The 20,168-nt window shown below is 38.2% G+C and overlaps 2 protein-coding genes across 2 annotated transcripts in view; one reads left to right on the forward strand and one right to left on the reverse strand.

Moving 5' to 3' along the window:
- Positions 1-20,168, forward strand: part of CFAP43 (cilia and flagella associated protein 43) — a 112,074-nt gene that overhangs the window by 73,950 nt on the left and 17,956 nt on the right. The window contains exons 20-28 of the mRNA XM_041744950.1: positions 1,130-1,255; positions 7,837-7,941; positions 8,959-9,075; positions 9,962-10,195; positions 11,767-11,973; positions 13,860-13,949; positions 14,245-14,325; positions 14,956-15,081; positions 18,086-18,205. Of these exons, the coding sequence (XP_041600884.1) occupies positions 1,130-1,255; positions 7,837-7,941; positions 8,959-9,075; positions 9,962-10,195; positions 11,767-11,973; positions 13,860-13,949; positions 14,245-14,325; positions 14,956-15,081; positions 18,086-18,205 (1,206 nt within the window). The remainder of the gene's footprint in view (positions 1-1,129; positions 1,256-7,836; positions 7,942-8,958; positions 9,076-9,961; positions 10,196-11,766; positions 11,974-13,859; positions 13,950-14,244; positions 14,326-14,955; positions 15,082-18,085; positions 18,206-20,168) is intronic.
- On the reverse strand, positions 2,741-4,390 carry LOC121485006 (nuclear speckle splicing regulatory protein 1-like). Its single transcript, XM_041744951.1, is given in 5 exon segments — positions 2,741-3,147; positions 3,150-3,579; positions 3,581-3,936; positions 3,939-4,138; positions 4,140-4,390. Coding segments are annotated over 5 exon segments (1,644 nt in total).

A 20,168-nucleotide genomic window follows, 5' to 3' on the forward strand; every position in this document is an offset into this window, starting at 1 on the left:
TTACTACTGGGACCCAAAGAGTTTTATCAAGTGGTGGTACATATACATGCAGGTTCTGTCAACTGCCTGTTTCTGATGTAGAACCTCCAACTAATCACTCTACCAGCTACTTCTAGGTTACCCCATATCTGGTATAGCTTCTACATTTGTTAAATATTTTCTCGTGGGCACTTGGGACCATCATGTATCATTCAGATCCATCTGATTTTCATCTTTCAGATGTTACAGTGTCCATGGTATTAAAGGATCCTTTTTTCCCTCTTAATTATAGTAATAGATTTATCTACTTATTATACACTTATTTTCTCTTAATTTTATGGATTGAGGCAGGAAAGAATGATATTAAAGCCCATTCTCAGTCAGTCATTTTGAAAGTGAAGTGCTCAATTTTTCTATTATATTTTGTGATTTTTTGTTGATTTATAAGCACTCTTTATATATTTAAGATATTAATACTTTGTTATATATGTTACAATGTGTATCCTTTGGCCCTGAATTTTCTGAAGTTATAAACTTTTAAAGATAATTTTTATTTTTAAAATGTTCAAATATATATAAAAGGAGAGAGAATAATAAAATGATAATAAACCCAATGGCCAACATTGTTTCATCCTATACCTTTACCCACTATCCCCTCTCCTGATCTTTAACTATTTAAGTAAGTACCTCTAAAAGATAAGAACTCTCTCTCTCTCTCTCTCTCTCTCTCTTTTTAAGTAGGTTCCACACATAGCATGGAGCTCAACATGGGGCTTGAGCTCACAACACTGAGATCAAGACCTGGGCTGAGATCAAGGGTAGGATCTGAGCCACCCAGGCACCCCAAAATAAGAACTCTTAAAACACATAACCACAATACCATCAGCATACCCAAATATCAATAATTCCTTAATTTCTTTCAATGGAGCAATGAACTTACACACTTTTGTTGTTTTTAGATGAATGAGGTTTTAAGGGTTAAATCTGAAAACTTAACCACAATAAGCCCATAATCTAATGTTTTACTTGATAGTTTCATTTAGATAAAATCTCTTTTTTATTGACTGCTGTCTAAAGAGACTCAGAAAAGCATGTCTATAAAGATTAATTCTTTGTAATTGTTGTCATTCTTTCTTATTTGAAAATTCAGGTTCTGACTATGATGGAAGAAAATGAAACAGTGGACAATATTGCAAAATTAGACCAAAAAGAATTTGGCCTGGATCTTGAAGAACTGGAAAGGCTTCATGATGAAAATGAGGAAGAAGTGGCAAAGGTATAGAAAAATCTAATTTAAGCACCATAAAGAAATATAATGAAAGAAGTAAAAAGAAAATGGGAAGAATTTTTCTAGGATAATGTGAATAAAACCAAAACTTCTTCAGTACAATATGAATAAAGCAAACTTAGTGTATATAAATGGAATAAATTAGAAAATTATTAAATTTGGGAGTTAGGGGAAAGAAGAGTGTCTAGGCCAGCCACACATCTGATGTTTGTCTCCTCTCATGACATTTGTTCCAACCATTTTCCACCATATGTTTGAAAGGTTTTAGAAATCCTCTCAGCCACCTTATGCCAACTTTGGACCTTCTGGTTTAAGAGCTTCTTTTCTTTTCTTTTCTTTTCTTTTCTTTTCTTTTCTTTTCTTTTCTTTTCTTTTTTCTTTTCTTTTTTAAAGTAAGCTCCACACCCACATGGAGCCCAATGCAGGGCTTGAACTCACAACCCTGAGATCAAAACCTGAGCTAGGATCAAGAGTCTGACCCTTAACTGTCTGAGCCACCCAGGTGCCAATAGCCCTGTCTTAATTACAATTGAAATCTTTCTCCCTTTATTTACTGATTTTTATACCCTTTGAGCATCATCTACTCCATGGCCACTCTGAAAATATAGAAGATTAGCAATTACTATGTTCCCTATGTATCTTCTCTCATCTATGCTAGCGATCCCAGCTCCAATGGCCATCATATAATGTAGTTTTGATAGGTTCATCATCATCATGCATTTTCCATCTGATTTCATTATATTTGGGTATGGCATCCACAGAAGAACTCCAATTATTATCTGTCCAGTTTAGAGAAAAGCCTAAACTGAAACCTCCAATTATCTAGATACTATACTTCTATTACTCCAACTTTTGCATCTCTTTGTGGTGGTCACATTACATTGTTTACTCATATGGATTTTATTTTAGGTAAAAGTCCTAATTGTGTTTTTTTTTAATGTACAAACATCACTATTTTTATTTGCATTTAAGCCAAATATGCTATGAGCTAGAAAGTTACTAGACAAGATGTATGATTCCTATTTTATACATTAACACAAATTTCAGAACACAAAGTATAGCAACAGTCTCTACTTTATTGTTCAAATCCATATATTTTTATCTAGAATACAGTATTTATAAAAGTAATACCTCCTGCAACAAAATCAACATTATTAGGAGAGTTGTTTGAATTATTTTTTAATGGCTATAGTGGAGCCCATTTTCCTCATTAAGTAACTACGGGGACTTAACACTCTTGAAGTTGTTTGAATACAACCAAGAATGTGGTATTGATAATTAAATAAATATGTATCAATTCACTCAAATATCCAAGATAAAAGGACTTATTTTTTACTTAAACCAAAAATAAATTTTGGAAATATATTTAAAAATACTCTCTCAACCACTGTTAACACACTCCTTTATACCTTCACTCAGCATGTTCCAGGAGTTATAATCTTCTGTGCTTTCACAGGTCTATCTGGGTAGTTATCAATCATCTTTTTCAATATACGTCTTTGCATTAACCTGTGCCATTTGTCTGGCCAGGTATCTGTCTCTAGCTGACATTACAGTTTCTTCATTGCTTTGCTTTGCAATCTTGTTCCCCACCTCATGTGGTTTCTCTTGTTCTTTGTCCATCTCTTGACATCCCTCTGTGAGTATGTGTTTTGCTCCCAGTGATGTTTCAGAACTGGAGGGTTTCTCTGAGTTTCTTTCTTTGTCCTTTTCCATATTTCTCATTTTATTGGATCTTTCCCGGTCAAGAAACCTATCCTTTGCCCTAGAATTTGGGCTGCTTTCTTTTTTGTCTTGGTTTCTTTCTGAAAATTGAACGTTTATTTCTTGTTGTTCTCTATCTCTGTACTTATCACTGTTTTCATATCTTTCTTTCCTTTCATATGCTCTTCCTTTTCTTTGCTTTTCTCTTCCTTCTCTTCTTTCTCACTGTGTCGGTCATGTTCATTTCGTTGTCTATCTTTTTCTTGTTCTCTTAGGGAGTATTTCTCCCTTTTCCAATCTCTGTCTTTTCTTTCTCTTTGGTCTCTTCCCCTCAGTTTATCTTTGTGTTCATGCCTCTTCCAGTGGGAATCTCTATGACCGGCCTCTCTGTGCCTATGGGAATCCTTCTTTTCTTTTCGGTAATCACGGTCGGTGTAATAGTTCTCATGATCCCTGGATTGTCTCTCTTGGTGCTGATCTTCCCTTTTCTCATGAACTCTTGACTTGGACCTTTTTGTATGGCATTTGATACCATGTTCTCTTTCTTCACTAGAAGAAAGTGAGTGCCTCTGATACTTGGAGTCACCATCAGAAGTCTGTGATTTTTTATTTTCTTCTGCAGTTCACTTTATTATTTTCTTCCATTTCATCATCCTCACTATTAACATCAAAGTCACTGTCTGCATCTGGGTTTTCCCCTACTTGCACAACAGTTTGGAGACTGCATTTCTCACGTGGTATTATTCTGTTCTCTGAACTTATTTCATCAGAATAACCCCTTAATTTCTCTTCCTTTATCCCAGACCTGGCTTCATGAAAGCTGCATGTAGGTACTTCCTCTTCACCAACTGCTTGATTTAATGGGTATCTATAAAATCCACTGAGATCTTTCTGCTTGGTTACATCCAAACATGCTTCGAGTGCAGCAGCCCTTTTCTTTCTTTCTTCCTCTTCAGCTCTCTCTGCAGTTTTTTCTTATAAGCAGATGTCACAGATGCCTCCTTATCATCAAACTCTCCCTTCTCCATTTCTCGTTCTCTTTGTATTTTCTTTTCCATTCTCTTTTCCTGTTCCTTTTTTCTGATCTCAACGGCTTTTAGTAAGTTGTGAATATACTTGGGCTTTTGGTCTTTTCCCAAAAGCAATTTGGGATTATTTTCCTCTTTATTTCTGCATTTCATCATAAATACTGTCATATTCATATACAGTGGAATCTTCTGCAAGGGCCTTCGGGATTTCTAGTTGGGTCTGTTTCATTGCTTGCTTCTTAGTAGCTTCCCTCTGAAGGCTTTCACTCATGGAGATCTCATCATTATCATCAGAATCATTCCCAAACACTGATGGTTTTTGCAAAACAGGGTGCAACTGCTGTGCTTTCTTTGGCAAAATAAGCCCATATTGCCTGCCCATAATCGCCATCTTGCTCCCATCTCTGCTGAACACGGCCACTAATTGTGTTTTACACAGAATGTTCTTAAGCTACCTCCTTTGTAATCTGCACAGTATGTTTGATTTTTTGAGTGTGCAAGTATAAGAACATTTTTCTCTAAGCAAGAGAGGAAATATGGCTGGATTCAGGAACATTTAAGTGGATTATCATTGGTTAAATAACTATATAAAAAAAAAAAGGCTGATAATTTGGTGCCTCTAGAAGAGGTTTCCAATCATATGCTCCAGGACTCTTTCCTGTTAAATATGTGAATTAATGATTGGGATAAAGATACAGAAATGAGGCATATTTGTCAAATTAGTGAATGACATGAGGCTGAGAATTAAATATATAAGATAACAAAATCAGAACCAAGGGGACCTTAATAGACTGACTCAAGGAGGTAAAATTTACCTTAAGAAGATAAAATTCATCTATCCATTCATTCATACTGCAACATTTATTGAACACCTATTACATGCCAGGCACTATTGTCAGTGCTGGAAACATGATGACTGAGACAGATAAGTCCTTCCCACATGGGGCTGATCTGGCGGAGAAGACAGACCCTAAACAAATCTCTCTATATTGTATAATGAAAGTAAACTGAATTCTGTGATAGATGTGAGGCATCTACTTCTGTGGTCAAAGAAGACCACTTTAAAGGCATTTCAGCTGAGATTGAAAAGGAGAAAGGGAGTTGGCTATGCAAAGTTAGGGGAAGAGAATGGCAGATGAAGGGAGCAGCATGAATGAAGGCCCTGAGGCAGAAATGGCTTAGAGTATTCCAGGACAGAAAGGCCAGGAGGGCAGAAGCACAGTAGACAGGAGAGAGTTTCATGGAATGAGGTAGGAGCAGAGGCCAGCTCTGAAGACCTTGAACATCATGGTAAAGAATTTGGCTTTTGTTACACTCAACAGAAAGCTATTAGGAATGATCCCATTTTCTTATAACAAATAGGCATCAATTTAGGACCATTTTGAATTATTTATTGTGATAGTTGCAACCATCCAAAAAGGTAGGTGGTGGTTGTCCTGACTTGAGGAAACTGAGGATTTGGACCTAGAATCACTTGGCTAAGGTCTCACAACCTGGATAAGATCCAGGAAGCACTCTCAGTGCTTTTCCCCTTTGACCTTGGCTTCACCCAAGCCTGGAATGCCTCCTCCCATTCTGGCATGAGGCTTTCCTAGCTTGCTCAGCTTGACCACTCCATACTAACTTTGGGTTGGTTGCCTAACCTCATCCTCACTCATGTTGTTTCTGCCTCCAAGCTCATGTGTGACCACTCATCCTCACAAACCTGCTCCTCTGGCCGGCTGACCTACAGACCACTGATAAAGCCACCCTGATTACCCCCACCCCATGCCTCTGTTCCAGATATTCTTTGCTGCTTTTCAGATTCTTGCATATTCTTCCAGAAGCCTTCTTAATCTTCTGAGCAGGTTTTGGTACAGAGAAAGGCTCGTGACGTGCTTGTTTCCCCAACATTATTACCTTTTTTGAGCTCTGGGCTTTGAAAAAATATTAGCCCCAGATTGGATGTGATAGTGGAACCAGACAGTCCAGGATAGAACAGTGGTAGCAGATGACATCACAAACCCAGGCACATTTGGGAAGAGGACACTAGTCCCTGGGAAGAGTTAGTGGTACCCACCAGTCAGGGAGCCCAGTCCTAAAGGGACCAGGCTATTAGCTAGCCCTAGTTCAGGATCTCAACCAGAGCAAAAAGACCAAAGCCCAGTAATGACAATCTCAACATGGAATTAGGGACCGAGGCTGGAGGGGTTGATCAAACAGCCTCAGCAGAAGAGAGGAAAAAGCTGGTGGGCTGGGAATCAGGCAGGTTCTGATAGCTGACAAGCCAAAACAGCTGTTTATTTAAGAAAAAAATAATTTAAAACTTTATTAGCCATTAACCCAATGGCTAAAAAAGAAATTAAATGCAAATTAGACAAAGCCTTTGATCAGACAATGAATAAAACAAACATGAATGATTGAATGAACAACTATGACATTTTCTAATCCGGGGGATATTATTCTTAGCTAGTTTGTAGATAATTCTGCTAACAAAGAGAAATACAAAAGAGGTTCTAAAGGGGACCCTAAGGACCCTAAGGACCCTAAAAATTGTTGGTCCTCACTTTCATATTAGGTCTTTAGCAAACTCCATTAAAACAAGAATTCTTTGAGTGCTTGGGTGGCTCGGTTAGTTAAGTGTTTGCCTTTGGCTCAGGTCTTAATCTGAGGGTCCTGGGATTAAGCCCCACGTTGGGCTCCTTGCTCAGTGGGGAGCTTGCTTCTCCCTCTCTTTTTGCCTGCTTGTGCACCCACTGTCTCTCTCTCTGTGTGTCAAATAAATAAATAATATTTTTTAAAAAACAATTCTTAATCACTTAAAGGTCAAACAATTGGCTTACTTAATCAGATAAAACTAATTGAGGTACCATATGTTTCTAAAAGGTCAAGCATATGATCCCCAAGAGTAATGGAGCATTATTTATAGTGGACATAAATAATAGATGAATTAAGTGACCCCAAGGCAGAGATCACAAACTGACACTTCAAGTATGCATTGACAAGAATTAAGCCAACATTTAGATATCTGATAGTTGCATTTAAAAAAAAATAGTTGCACCAGGGGATCCCTGGGTGGCTCAGCGGTTTGGTGCCTGCCTTTGGCCCAGGGCGCGATCCTGGACACCTGGGATCGAGTCCCGCGTCGGGCTCCCGGCGTGGAGCCTGATTCTCCCTCTGCCTGTGTCTCTGCCTCTCTCTCTATGTCTATCATGAATAAATAAATAAGTCTTTAAAAAAAATACACATTTCTGAACTTCTCTAATAAATCAGGAAGACCCGGCACAGCGGTTCATTTCCCAGTCCTGCACCAACCTGCCAGATCTGTGATAGTGAGCATTTTAACTATCCATCCCACTATGGCCATGCAACTGTCCTCACACCACCCTGGCTCATGTTTAGGACCTGCCTGCCATTAGAGGTGTTTGAATTGACACCCCAGTGCCCAAGGAATGGAGTTCCAAGACACCAGACTAAACTTTAGGAAAGGTCCTTGAGACAGGACAGTATTTCTCCCAAAATGCATCTCAGCATAGGGCAGCTCCGTGTGTTAGGGAAAGAAGGTAGCCATTAAATGTGCAGCCGTAAGGCATCTGGGTGGCTCCGTGGTTGAGCGCTTACCTTTGGCTCAGGTCGTGATCCCAGAGTCCTGGGATCGAGTTCCGCATTAGGCTCTCCATGGGGAGCCTGGTTCTCCCTCTGCCTATGTCTCTGCCTTTCTCTGTGTCTCTCATGAATAAATAGATAAATAAATAAATAAATAAATAAATAAATAAATAAATAAAATCTTTGAAAAAAATGTGCAGCCATACGCCACATATTCATGTTTATTATTCCCCTTCATCGACATTCTGCAAGATAAGAAAAGATGCAGAGATGCATAACCTCGCCAAGGCCTATTTGGCTGAACTTATTAAAGAAGAATGCTGGAACTCGATGGCTGTGAAAGGTCGAGCTCTTAAGGTAACAGACATATTTCCAGGCCTAGCACCTTAGCTGATGAGAATTTTCATTGAAAGTCTCATGGCAGAAAAATTTTTTAAATAATTTTAAGAAAGTGCATACATGGAAAAACAGTCAGAGCATGCTTTGCCCTCCTTGTACCGAATTCCACTAGTTGCACAACTTTCTCTTGTTATCCTTTTTTCCTCTCTGCTCAATTCCTGTAAGCTTCCACACCAGTAGTCTCTTGAGATTTTCTTTTTCCCTATGAACTACCTGCATTCATTCTTCCGATCTATCTCTTCCAAAAGGCCATTTCACTCGCATTCCACACAGATCGAAAACTAGACACAATACTGGTTACAGTTCTACCTGCATCCTCTATATGTCTGTTTTTTAATCCTTTTTCACTGAGACTCCTCCCAACACAATTTTCCTCTTTGTGTAGGGTGACCAGAAGGCCCAGCCTATGCCTGTGGTCCTAGAATAATAATTAAGAGCACTCTTCTCACTTTCAAATATGCTGCCCCCCTCATTTGGATAATGAAAAATATGGCCACCCTACGTATTTGTGATTAAGTATTATTCATTATTCATAAGAGAGGCACATTTTGGGCTGGTCAATTCTTTGCTGTGGGGGCTGTCTTATGGATTATCTTATGGATTTGGCCTCTATCTATTAGGCCTCAGTAGCATCCAAAACTCTCATTAGTGAAAATCAGACATATGTCCAGACATTGTCAAATGCCCCTGCAGGGCTGGGGAAGATGGGAACAGGGCAAGTAAAATCATTCCTAGTTGAGAACCACTGCTCTAGAAATAAATCTCTTACAAAAGTACAGTATTTCTACCTAAAGTTTACACTGGTGCTAATGATCTACATTATTTTATTTTAAAGAAAGTTCCCACTGTCAATTTCACTCATGCATGATGACCTGTGAATTAATTTTAATCAGCAATAATATCCCTCACTCCACCTCTGATACACACAATTGTACTACAAATGAATTTATCTCATCTTGCTTTTGTTTTTCCAAGTGCTTTCACATGCCCTACGTGGTTGAGAACTTTCCAATGAAAGAACGCACAGATGAAGAATTGAAAGAATTAAAGAGAGTTTTGTGGCAAAAGAAGATTGAAACAGAGTGTCTTAAAGTACAATTTTAAATATATATGTGTTTATATAAGAAATGTGTTTTATTTTAGGATCTCCATACAGATTTGAATTAGGATACAATTTAAGTTTAGAAACTGTTTATACTTTCATTCCTTGTTCATTTGTAGAATATATTTTAATAAATATAGGAGCTAAATCTGCATGGTAAATCAAGAAACCTATAATCTTATACAATACTGGCTAGCCCTCAAGTAGGAGGACATACTTTTAAAAAATGAGATTTGAGGTTTTGTTCTTGTTCTGGTCAGAAGTTGTCTACCCTACCTTTTTATCTTCTTTTATCATGAGGAATTATATTTTTAAATAACTGACCAAAGATGAACAAGTATCTGTTTTGGTAGAATTATGGTTTTCCTGGAGCAATTCCAGCTTTTTGTTTGTTTCAAAGCAGCAACAATCTCTTTCAGACTGCTAGAAAAACACTGCCCCATCAATGTAGTTTCACCAGAATCTTGCATCCATTCTTTTCCTGAAACATAAAGTGAAGGCATACTTAATTCTTAACAGATACTCACCAGTCCTATGTGAATAAGTTTATTTGTAAACATGAAAAGAAGATATATTTTTAAATGTTTAGGTACCAAGAAAGATTCAAAATATTTACAAGTAGCTGTCATCCTGACAGGAATATAAATATTACATAGTATCAAGGGCAATTTTCACTCTTTTGACTTATCCAGTTTCTCAGTTTCCAGAGCTTAACTCTTCTGCATGAGTTTCATGATCCATCCATCACTTTGAATTCAGTTGTTGGCAAGATAATTTAACATCTAAAATGACTGAAATAATTAAGTCGTTGCAAAATTGCCCTTTAGAGAATTCTTGTTATTGCATAACTTTTGTCTCACCTTTTTCTATATTTAGTTACGGAAGGAAATTGTAGAGGTTCAGTCTACAATCACCTTGGCTAAAAAGCATCATGAAGAGGAGGATGAAGAAGAGGAAGAAGAAGAAGATACAGCAGTAAAAAATGCCAACTTGCCCAATTACCTGCTTGGCAGTCTGAGTACTGATTTTGGGGTACATGCCTCTTTGTTGTCAAGCCAATTGGAACTTCATTCCAGAGAGGAGAAAATCAACCAAATTATATTACTGAAAGTAAGTGAATTTCTTCTTTATCCTCTAAAATCTCTAAAATGGCCCATGAGGCTTCCTGTAAAAGTTCAAATTGAAATCTAATGCCAGTCAAATGATGTCTTTAAGGTACATAGAGAAGTATCCAGATGGCTAGTGTCCATGTTATTCAAACAGAACTTGTGTACAAGAGTTGCTTTCATCTATTTGGACTGGGTTCTATGATAACATTTTCTGCCACAAAAAAAAAAAAAAAATTTTCTGCCACAAACAAACCATTCATCTACTTATATCTTCCGTAAGCTTAAAGATAAATGTGATCCTTGAAAGCCGTCTTCTAGGTAACTCAGATGTCCATTAGGACCTCTTGTAAGATCAAGATATGATTGCTTATCTATCCCCTTAATCCAAGGAAATACCATTTTCTAAGATTTCCATAACTTCTCTTGTGGGTGTCAGGAATAAGGTACAGCATCCTACAAGCTCTAAGATACTACTCCTTACTCTCCACTGAACAAGTCAGTCTCAGAATACATATACCTACCAATGGTTTTTGAAAATCCAGTGACTGAGATTGCACCAATGTGGATGGTTCAAAATTTAATGTTGTGAGTTCCTATTCCTAAAAGTCCTCCAACCAAATCTGCAATTTGAGTTCCAACCTCCTATCCTGATACTCTGTTTTCTCTTCCTATTTTTCTCTTCTCTTCTCTTTTCTTCTCCTCCTCTAAGCCCTGAAATTCCTGTGCATTTATATCACTTTTGTTGCTCAGCTTTTGCTGACCCATGCCCTCGGTGTCTCACCTTTCTGCTGTTCAATTAAGGCATTTTCCTACAAGAAGGTAAATTTCAGCCTAAGAGAAATTCTGGTGTTAGCTGTTAAGTTCATTTTTCTACCTACTTTTATGGCTTCATCTTCAGTAGGATAGATATATAGACTGAACACTGATGGTAAAATAAAGGCTACTTTGAGTTGACCATCATTCCACTCACTCGCACAGGTGGGAGCAATCCAATTGAACCCACTGCCACCTGGGCAATTGGCTGATCTGGCTAGCCCACTTAGGTCCCCTTCCTACCTGAGAATGACCTGACTATACAGAGGAAAAATATTGTGTGTTGTTGTGCTTTTCTGAGAAATTGTCCAATCTCTATAGGCCATCCTTTCCTTACCACATCTCCCCCAAACACAGTTTCAAAGAAAAGTCATTTCCCAATTTAAATACCACATATTGCTTTTTAAATATTCTATGATGAATTTTTTAGAACATATACAAAAGTTGGGAGAATAGCCCAAAGATCTCCAGGTATCCATCACCTGCTTCAGCATTTATCAACATACCTGCAAATTGAATTATAGTTTACATTTCAGAAAGCAGATTGTGATTAAGGCTATTGCCTTAATCTTACCCATGATAGGATGTGGCTGTGGATTATTGATCCAATAAATGACTTACTATAAACTGTATTTTAGAAATATTAACTTCTTGATGATTTATAAGGTGATTTTGGAGGAAAATTAAAACTGTAAGACCATGTTACCAGTAAAGATCTATAACATGCAATGTGTTCTCAGTGTCACATTGATATTCTAGGATGTCATTTACAAAGTAAAAACAGCTTTCAACCATGAGTTTGATGCTGCATATAAACAAAAAGAGTTTGAAGTTGCACGTGTGAAGGAAAAAAATGTAAGGATTCAAGAAATTATTTTAGATCTGGACTTGGAAGAAGTGGTCTGGCAACCAGAATTTGATGATTGTGAGAAGCCAGAGAGAACCCTCGTTGTGGAAAACAAAGAGGTACTGGCTAGCTGCATCATCCCTTGCCTCTTCCCTCAGGACATTCTCCCAAGTTCTTTCATATTCATCTCCTCATGGGCACTACTGGAAGCGACTGTATCAGGTGGTATTCTCGGTCACAAGAAACAAAAATAGTTGATATTGCTTCAGCAATAATGAGAATTTCTTTCGGAATCCTATGGAATCTAAGGAAGATTTGGATGTCAAGCCTAGAAAGAAGCAGGGACCAAAGACTGGAACCTTGTGGGGAATCAAGAAGTCCACTTTCTTCTTCTCTTAGCTTACTTATTTCTGCATTTTACCTTCCTCTAGCAGTTTCTACTTTACTTCTCCTCACCCAAGTGGACAACTGGTCTAAGCTAGAATCTCTTGGTCCCAATATCTCATTTGACCCAGTTAGGTCTAGAGCCAAAAAAAGTTTGGGTCACACTGTGGGAGAGAGGCTGACAAAACTGCAGTAATTATCTGGGTCATTAAGGCAGTATGGATCCCAGAGAAAGGGGGTTCAATGGTCAGCCTTTCTTTTTCTTAAGAGGATTGGGGAGGGGCAGAGGAAGAGAGAAAATCTAAAGCAGGCTTCACGACTAGCTCAAAGGCCAACATGGAACTCAGTTTCACCAATCTGAAATCATGACTGGAGCAGAAATCAAGAGTGAGACATTTAACCAACAGCCCCCACCCAGGTACCCCACTGGTCAGCCTTCTTAAAAGGTGTTTGGCTAGAGGTGGTTACAAGTAAAAGCTTAAAGAAAACAATTTAAATATAACCACATTTTACTTCTAAAACATAAGAAATACTAGAAAATATTTTTAAAAAGTCCTTGCTCATATGAGAGCAAGTGTGACTGCTTTTGGACAAAAAAAGTAATAGTATTGCTTAGAAATAATAGCAAACACTTATTCAGTCCCTATTAAAAGCCAGATACAGTTCTAAGTGCCCTAGGTAGATGAAGACTAATTTATCATTATAAAGCATAAGTAGTTTATAAGTAAGTTATAAGTAGTACCTTATAAGTAGTACCTTATAAGATAGGTACTACTATTACCTCTATTTTACAGATAAGGAAACTGAGGCACAGAGAGATTAAGTAGCTTGACCACAGTTACAATGTTAGTAAGTGACAGAGTTGGAGTCTGAACCCAAACCTTTATACTTCAGAGTACATCCTTATCTCTACAGTCTACTGTACTTGCTTAAGGAAATCATTTCTTCCAGAACCAGACTCTTGCCAACCCAAGACTCTGGAGCACAGTAATAACAAGGACCTCACTCTGCAGCTCTCACTGATAATCCTGCTGTGGACAGTTCTTGTATGTGTATAATTAACTTCACTACACTTGCTTCTTCTGTAATCTCCTCTACATCAGGAGGGTGATCTTGTTACAAGCCAAACTTATGATGTCTTTCCCCTGCTTAAACCCCTGCAGTGGCTGCTCATTTCTCTTAAGATAGCAAGTCCCTTTGTGACTGCCTACCACAGCCCCCTTCCTCTTCAGCTGCTCTCACTACTTGCTCTGGGCTGGCCACATTTGCATTCCCATAATTGCTTGAATGTTCCAAGCTATTGACCTTTCAGGGCCCTCATCCAACAGAATTTAGTTTAGAAGACATTCCTTTGAACCCCTCTCTTGCCCCCCTAGTCTAAACCAGATCCCTGCTATAATCTCTTTAGTAATGGAGAAGAGCTGTGAGAGTTAATAGAGAAGTTAAGATTGATTTTTTCAATCCTCTCATTTTAGATCTCATCTTTATTCCAAGATAGGAAACCTGGATGGTTCTTTTATCCTCTTGATACTTTCTAACCTCTTCCTTGGTTTGTGTGGAAGGAAGGTTTGGTTTAAATTTTGTAAAAAATAACAGCAGAAAAGTACATTTTCTTTTTCAGATTGAAGCTCAGAAAGCTCTTAATCCGTGGCTAAAAGCCAGAGCAGAATTGACCATGACCCATGAAATGGAGCAACAGCTTCTGACACAGGTATGCAGTTTTGCTCAAATGTACCTAAGACCCTCTTTCTTTAGGGATACTTGTTGCTAATTTGGTTGAATAGTCTTGTACTTTACTCCACTATAGAAACACATCAAGACATTTGTCATGGTCAGAGGTCCCTGGACTCTCAGTGGCTTCCTTCTCCTCTTCTCTCCATACCATTCACCACCCTCCCCAATTCTAAATGCAGTCATTCTAACATTGGATAGGAGTCTGCCTCTGGTGCCATCAGAGGGCCAGATCTCTGTCTCAGCTGCCCTCCCTGACCCTGGCTCTTTTCCAGGGTCCTGACACAAGGCACCGGGCCCTGATGGACATGATGGGAGGAGTCCTGGAAGTCAAGAAGGAAGATATTTTGAAAATGGTAAGATTTCTGGACATTCTTATGGAAGGTGGAACAGGGTAGAGAGAACTACTCAAATTTGATTGTTCTTGTCTATTTTAACCCAAGTTACAGAAATTCTACAGCAACAAATATACAACTCCCAGGACCTTGTAAGCATACCACATTGGACAAATAAGATATTTGAAACCCCAGGCTTGCTTCCCCATCTTACATAAAGCAGATAAAAGAACAAAAACAAGCAACCATAGTGGTTTTGGTCTCTATAAAAAGCAGTGATAACGTTGCATCTGTAATTCTCTGAAAAAGAAACATTCCCTTTGATTTCTGTCATAAGTGTTTCTGGAGCTCAGGTGTAGTTCTAGTTTTGAAGATCTCAACACACATCTCTGATTCTGTCACCTAAGAGTCTCTGTACATCCCAAATTACCCATCCTCACTTATGTCACAGAAAAATAGTTGTAACTTTTTCATATCCTTTAATCAAAGTGTCAGGCCATTGTCTTGCCAATGTGAAAAACTGTATCTATAAAGAACTATATACTATTTTAAAAGGGTTCTTTTTTTTAACTGTAATGATAACTCTGAACTTTTACCATACTGCTGTATTTATGTTTGAGCCACAGAGTATGCTTTCCATTTCATCTTCAGGTGATTCCTCAACCTCCTTTCATGGCAAAAGCTGATACTCTGTGGTCTGAAGAGGAGAGGAAACAATTCAAAGACTATGAGAAGAAAGTCAAAGAGTTAAATGAAGAAAGAGATAAGTATAGAAAGGTCAGAGAAGCAAAGAATGAATAAACCCTATCAAGGTTTTGTTTCAATATCTTTTCAAATTAAGTGAAAAGATTCCCTCAGTGTCATTAGTAGCTTAATAATACTGTTTTAGCCTAAATTTTCAAGAGAACTTGGGGAAGTGGGTAGAAATAAATTTGAAGAGTTAGCACAAATTGAAACAAAAACAAAAAAAAGAAACAAAAAGAATATATTGCAACAGTCATTTTGTTTTCTTTTTAAGTTCTTGTTGATTTCAACATTTCCCACATTGTTACAATTCATTTGGTCCTCCATTCATTGTTCAAATGTTTAATGAACATCTCTTAGAGTATGTTCTAGGCACTGCTCTGTGTCTTCTATATCTGTTTGAGTTCAGTAATAACTCCTGCTTGATTTCTTCTCAATCCCAAGGAGAGGACTTGACAGAAGAAGGACAATCAATAGCAAATACTTTACAGTTCTCACTTGAGATATTTGCAGGGTAGTTCTCCTACTGTTATCTCTTTGCATCACAAAGAAACATTCCCACATTAAAATTGCTTACAATTATAATAGAGATATAAAAGCTGATGGTGTACAAATAAAAATATCTATTACTCTGTGAAGAAGGTAAAATCATGCCATCGTTGGAGGCAGGACACTTCGTCAGCTTTATAGTAGCTATATCTCATGAGCAACTTCTTTGAACCTATTGTTACCCTGTTCCCATTTTTATTCACTGCAAACCTCTAACAGTGCTAACATTTCATCCAAAGATAGTATTTGCAGAAAAGCCAAAATGATCAGTCTTGAATGCAGTAAAAATTTCAAGCAGTTAGGGAGTCTAGGTGGTGGCATTTTTCCTTGGTCTTGTGTTGTGAAATAGTCTGCTGCCTACACTCTCACCTCCCTGCTCCTTGGTCATCCTCAGTGGGTAAAAGCCCGCCTTGACTAAAGCCCTAGTCAGCGTTTTCTGCACCTGCACCATGCAGTGGGGAGAGAAAATACACTGACTGCTTTCCCTCTAATGACCTTAGTCTTTATTGGGTCCTTAGAGCTGTTCAATGATGCTATTCCATTCCCCGCCCCACCTCCCCAGCTTAGTCCACGTCACCTGAGGGAGCTTGTCAAATATGTAGGTTTGATTCTGTCATCTTGAGGAAATGGAAGGATCCTGAGGTTTCTAACAAGCAGCTTGGTGGTGTGGCTTGTGGCTGATCAGAGGACAACACTTTAAGTAGCAAGATCCTAGAGGAGCACATCACACATTCTCCTCTGTCTCCAAACTTCCAACACCTGACCTCCTCAGCTCACTCTCACCTTATTTTCTATTTCACTGGGAGGAGAGAAGTAACTAGAAGAGATTTTCCTTACTCTCCTGTCATATCTATCCTCCACCTGCCCTGAACCAGTAGACTCTCCCTTTCTGTTTCTTAGGGATGAAATTCCCTTGCACCTGCCCAAACCCAGTCTTCCACTTGTATACCCAATCCTGTCCCATCTTACCACTCAATGTTGTGACTCTGGCAATTTACCCCTTTGTCCCACATCAGTTTTTCCCTCCAGCATAGACATATGCTGTAATATTATACATTGGATACATCTCTCATCTTATGGAAAAGAAAAGGAAAAAGGAAAAAAGACTCCTTTGAAGAGGATTCTGGAATTCTTTCTATGATTCTTGTGACTTTTGAGTTAGTCTGAATTTATTTCAAAGTGAGTTAAGAGGGGGGACAAAGTCCCCACTTTTCTGTCAATCCAATGCACACTGCCTCCTCAGCAAATGCCTAGAAAACTCTGTGTCCACTATCTCCAATTTCTCTTTTCTCAATCTATTGGAAAAACCTTTATATTATAGAAAATGTCAAACATAAAAAACATGGAGAGAATAGTGTAATGACCCCCCTCATCCAGTTTCAATAATTATCAAGTCATGGCAAATCTTATTTCATTTTATATCTCCACCAATTTTCCCAACACTAGATTATTTTTTTGCCAATTTTTATTTTAGAATTATTCAAACATACAAAAATGTTATATGAATAGTACTATCTATATACCATATACCTATGTCAATAGTCCATCCATATACCATGTATCTGGTATACCCATACTATATACCTACACCCACCAATTTTTAATATTGTAACATTTGTTTTTTGTATTTTCTTCCTGAATTATATATATGATATCAAAACTTCATATTATTACCTCCAATTCCAGTTCAACATAACATAAGGTTCTTCTCTCTTTCCCTAATTTAGTATTTAGAACTTCCTTCTCAGCGCAAACTCTAGTTCCCTCCCCCCACTTGGATAGGGGCTCTCTCTCTCTCTCTCTTAAATAAATAAATATTTTAAAAAATACATATAAATTTATAGCTTTCTACTTACCTACTGTGTGCTTAGCTCTGCATCTTGGTGGAATCTCAGAAAAGAGGGGGCAGGTAGAGGGAGTGGGTGGGACTTTTTTCCCCTGATACAGTTATTTTGGAGACAACATATACTGAAAACAAGAACAAGTATATGTGTTATGTCTGTATCCACCTATATCTAATGTATGTTTCTATCTCTGTCTCTACCTATATATCTACATACTCAGTCTTTATTTCCTTAAAATCTAAAAACTTCCATTAAGATAGGTCATGGCTTAAAAAAAAATCAAGATTATTTTTAGGGTACAGATTGTGTACCTGGAAATTTCTGTCTTAAGGAGGAAGTCAGAATTTTCTAGAAAGATTTGCTGTGATTTGCTTTACTAGGCTTATCTCTGCCTGCACCATTAGCTATGATCAGTTATTTCCTTTTTTTTTTCCTAATATAATCTTTTTAAAGCAAAAATCTCAGACTCACAATACATTAAACAGATCCAAGTGGAACATCTCTGGTTGAAGAGGTTGGAGGGCCCAGGACACTTCACAAGGCCTGTTCTCCCCCAGCCCCTCCCTTGCAGCAAAATGTGAACACCCCTTCCTTGGAGCATTTGATTTTCCTAAATGTTAACTTTGCTATTGGCTTCCTTTCAGTCGTTAGAAGCAGAAATGAAGAAACTTCAAAACTCCATTCAAGAAAGCACACAGAATTTTGATGAACATTTGAAAAGACTCTTTGAAAGAAGAGTGAAGGCAGAAATGGTTGTTAACCAGGTAAATAAAAGCTTTAGCTACACAACCTTTTCTTTTAAGGAGCCTCCAGAGCCTCTCTTTGTTCTTAGGAAAAAGACCAACACCCTTTCTGGCACCGTGGTCCTGCTTCAGCCTCACCTGCCACACTTCTTCCTCTGGTACCCTGACCACACCAGTATGCCCCTTCCTCCCAGCTCTGCCTCCTGGCCTGCATCTACTCTTCTGTCAAGTCCCAGCTCACAGGCCAGTTCCTCAGACTAGGTTAGAGCTTCCCAGTATATGCTCAACTCTTTAACTTTCTATTACTTACTGCAACTGAATTTCAATTTACATTAGATAACTTTTTAATGCTCCCAAAACTATAAGTTCCATGAAGTCCGTCTTTTTCATCCCTGTATCTTCAGCAACTAGCAAAGGGCTAGGCTCATACTATGTGTTAAATAAATGAATAATCTACCTGCCCCCAAAAATCCAATGAAAAATCTGGTTTAATCTGATTCAGCAGTAGGAATATAAATGAAGTGTACAGTAACTAGAAACAAAAAAACCAAAGAGTGAAGCCTTTAAATTCTGAGGGAAGGATCCCTGGGTGGCTCAGTGGTTTAATGCCTGAGGTCCCAGGATCGAGTCTCACATCAGGCTCCCTGCATGGAGCCTGCTTCTCCCTCTGCCTGGGTCTCTGCCTCTCTCTCTTTCTGTGTCTCTTATGAATTAAAAAAAAAAAAAAAGATTCAACAAATGATAATCATTGCAATTAACTAAAATCTACCAAAGTTGTTTAAATTTGTGAATTGGTGATATTTTAAAAAGAAAAATGCCTATCGTTCACCTTCAGAGGATAAAAGCCAATTCATTATGTAAAAACTGATAAAGGGAAAGCATCATGTATTGATTCCACCTCCCTATATAAACTGTACCACTAGGTAACTATACTGCAGACAAGGAGAAGCATCTGTTTATTTATAAGAGAATTTTAGTAAATGAAAAGGGAACAATAAAAATAGAATACCACCGGGGATCCCTGGGTGGTGCAGCGGTTTGGCGCCTGCCTTTGGCCCAGGGCGCGATCCTGGAGACCCGGGATCGAATCCCATGTCAGGCTCCCGGTGCATGGAGCCTGCTTCTTCCTCTGCCTGTGTCTCTGCCTCTCTCTCTCTGTGTGTGACTATCATAAATAATAAAAATTAAAAAAAATAGAATACCACCATTTTGCAACTCTTCATAGATAATGGACCTAGATATGGAGTGTCTACAGTTACTAACAAAAAAGGCAGACACCCTAATATTATTGTGTCCTGATCAAAGAACATAGTATCACCTACAGTATTGCCAAAAGAATCAAACATGGGTCTGATCAGGCCTCTGATCAGCTGCCAGTTTTCAGAAAGCACATGAGATGAAGGATACTGAGGAACTCACCATTATGTATGCAGATAGCAAAACCCAGACAAGGTAAAACTACAAATAAATGTGAAGAGAGGAAAGAGGTGTAAGGGAACTAATGGATTATAAGAGATTTTTAAAATGTGATGATTTTTTTTAATGGGCAGGTTATGCTATTGTGCCTAGAGAGCTATACCTGGTTGATAAACCTTAAAGAAACACAAGGGAGTGATTGCTGTGAATGTCAGGAATGTGATTATCACTGGGCTTAAGATTGTGAAGGGGACACACATAAGGGGGCTTCTGGGATGGGAAGGTTCTATTTCCCGAACAGTGTAGTGAATGCAAGGGTGTTTCCCTTTGCAATAACTCATTAAACTATACATTGTCTTATGTATCTTTCAGTATATATGTTTTATCTTATAATGAAAAAGGTAAAATAACTGAGTAGTTGGTGCCTCAGTCTGTATTTCCTTTTTCTTAAAAAGGATTTCTCTTATTTGTATGTCATAAACCTGCTTGATGAGAGTCAAGTCTGACCCTCAGTAGAAAATCCATTCTCAGTGCACCTGGGTCGCTCAGTCAGTTGAACATGTGCCTT

The sequence above is a fragment of the Vulpes lagopus genome, chromosome 2, assembly GCF_018345385.1.
Source record: "Vulpes lagopus strain Blue_001 chromosome 2, ASM1834538v1, whole genome shotgun sequence".
Lineage (NCBI taxonomy): Eukaryota > Metazoa > Chordata > Mammalia > Carnivora > Canidae > Vulpes > Vulpes lagopus.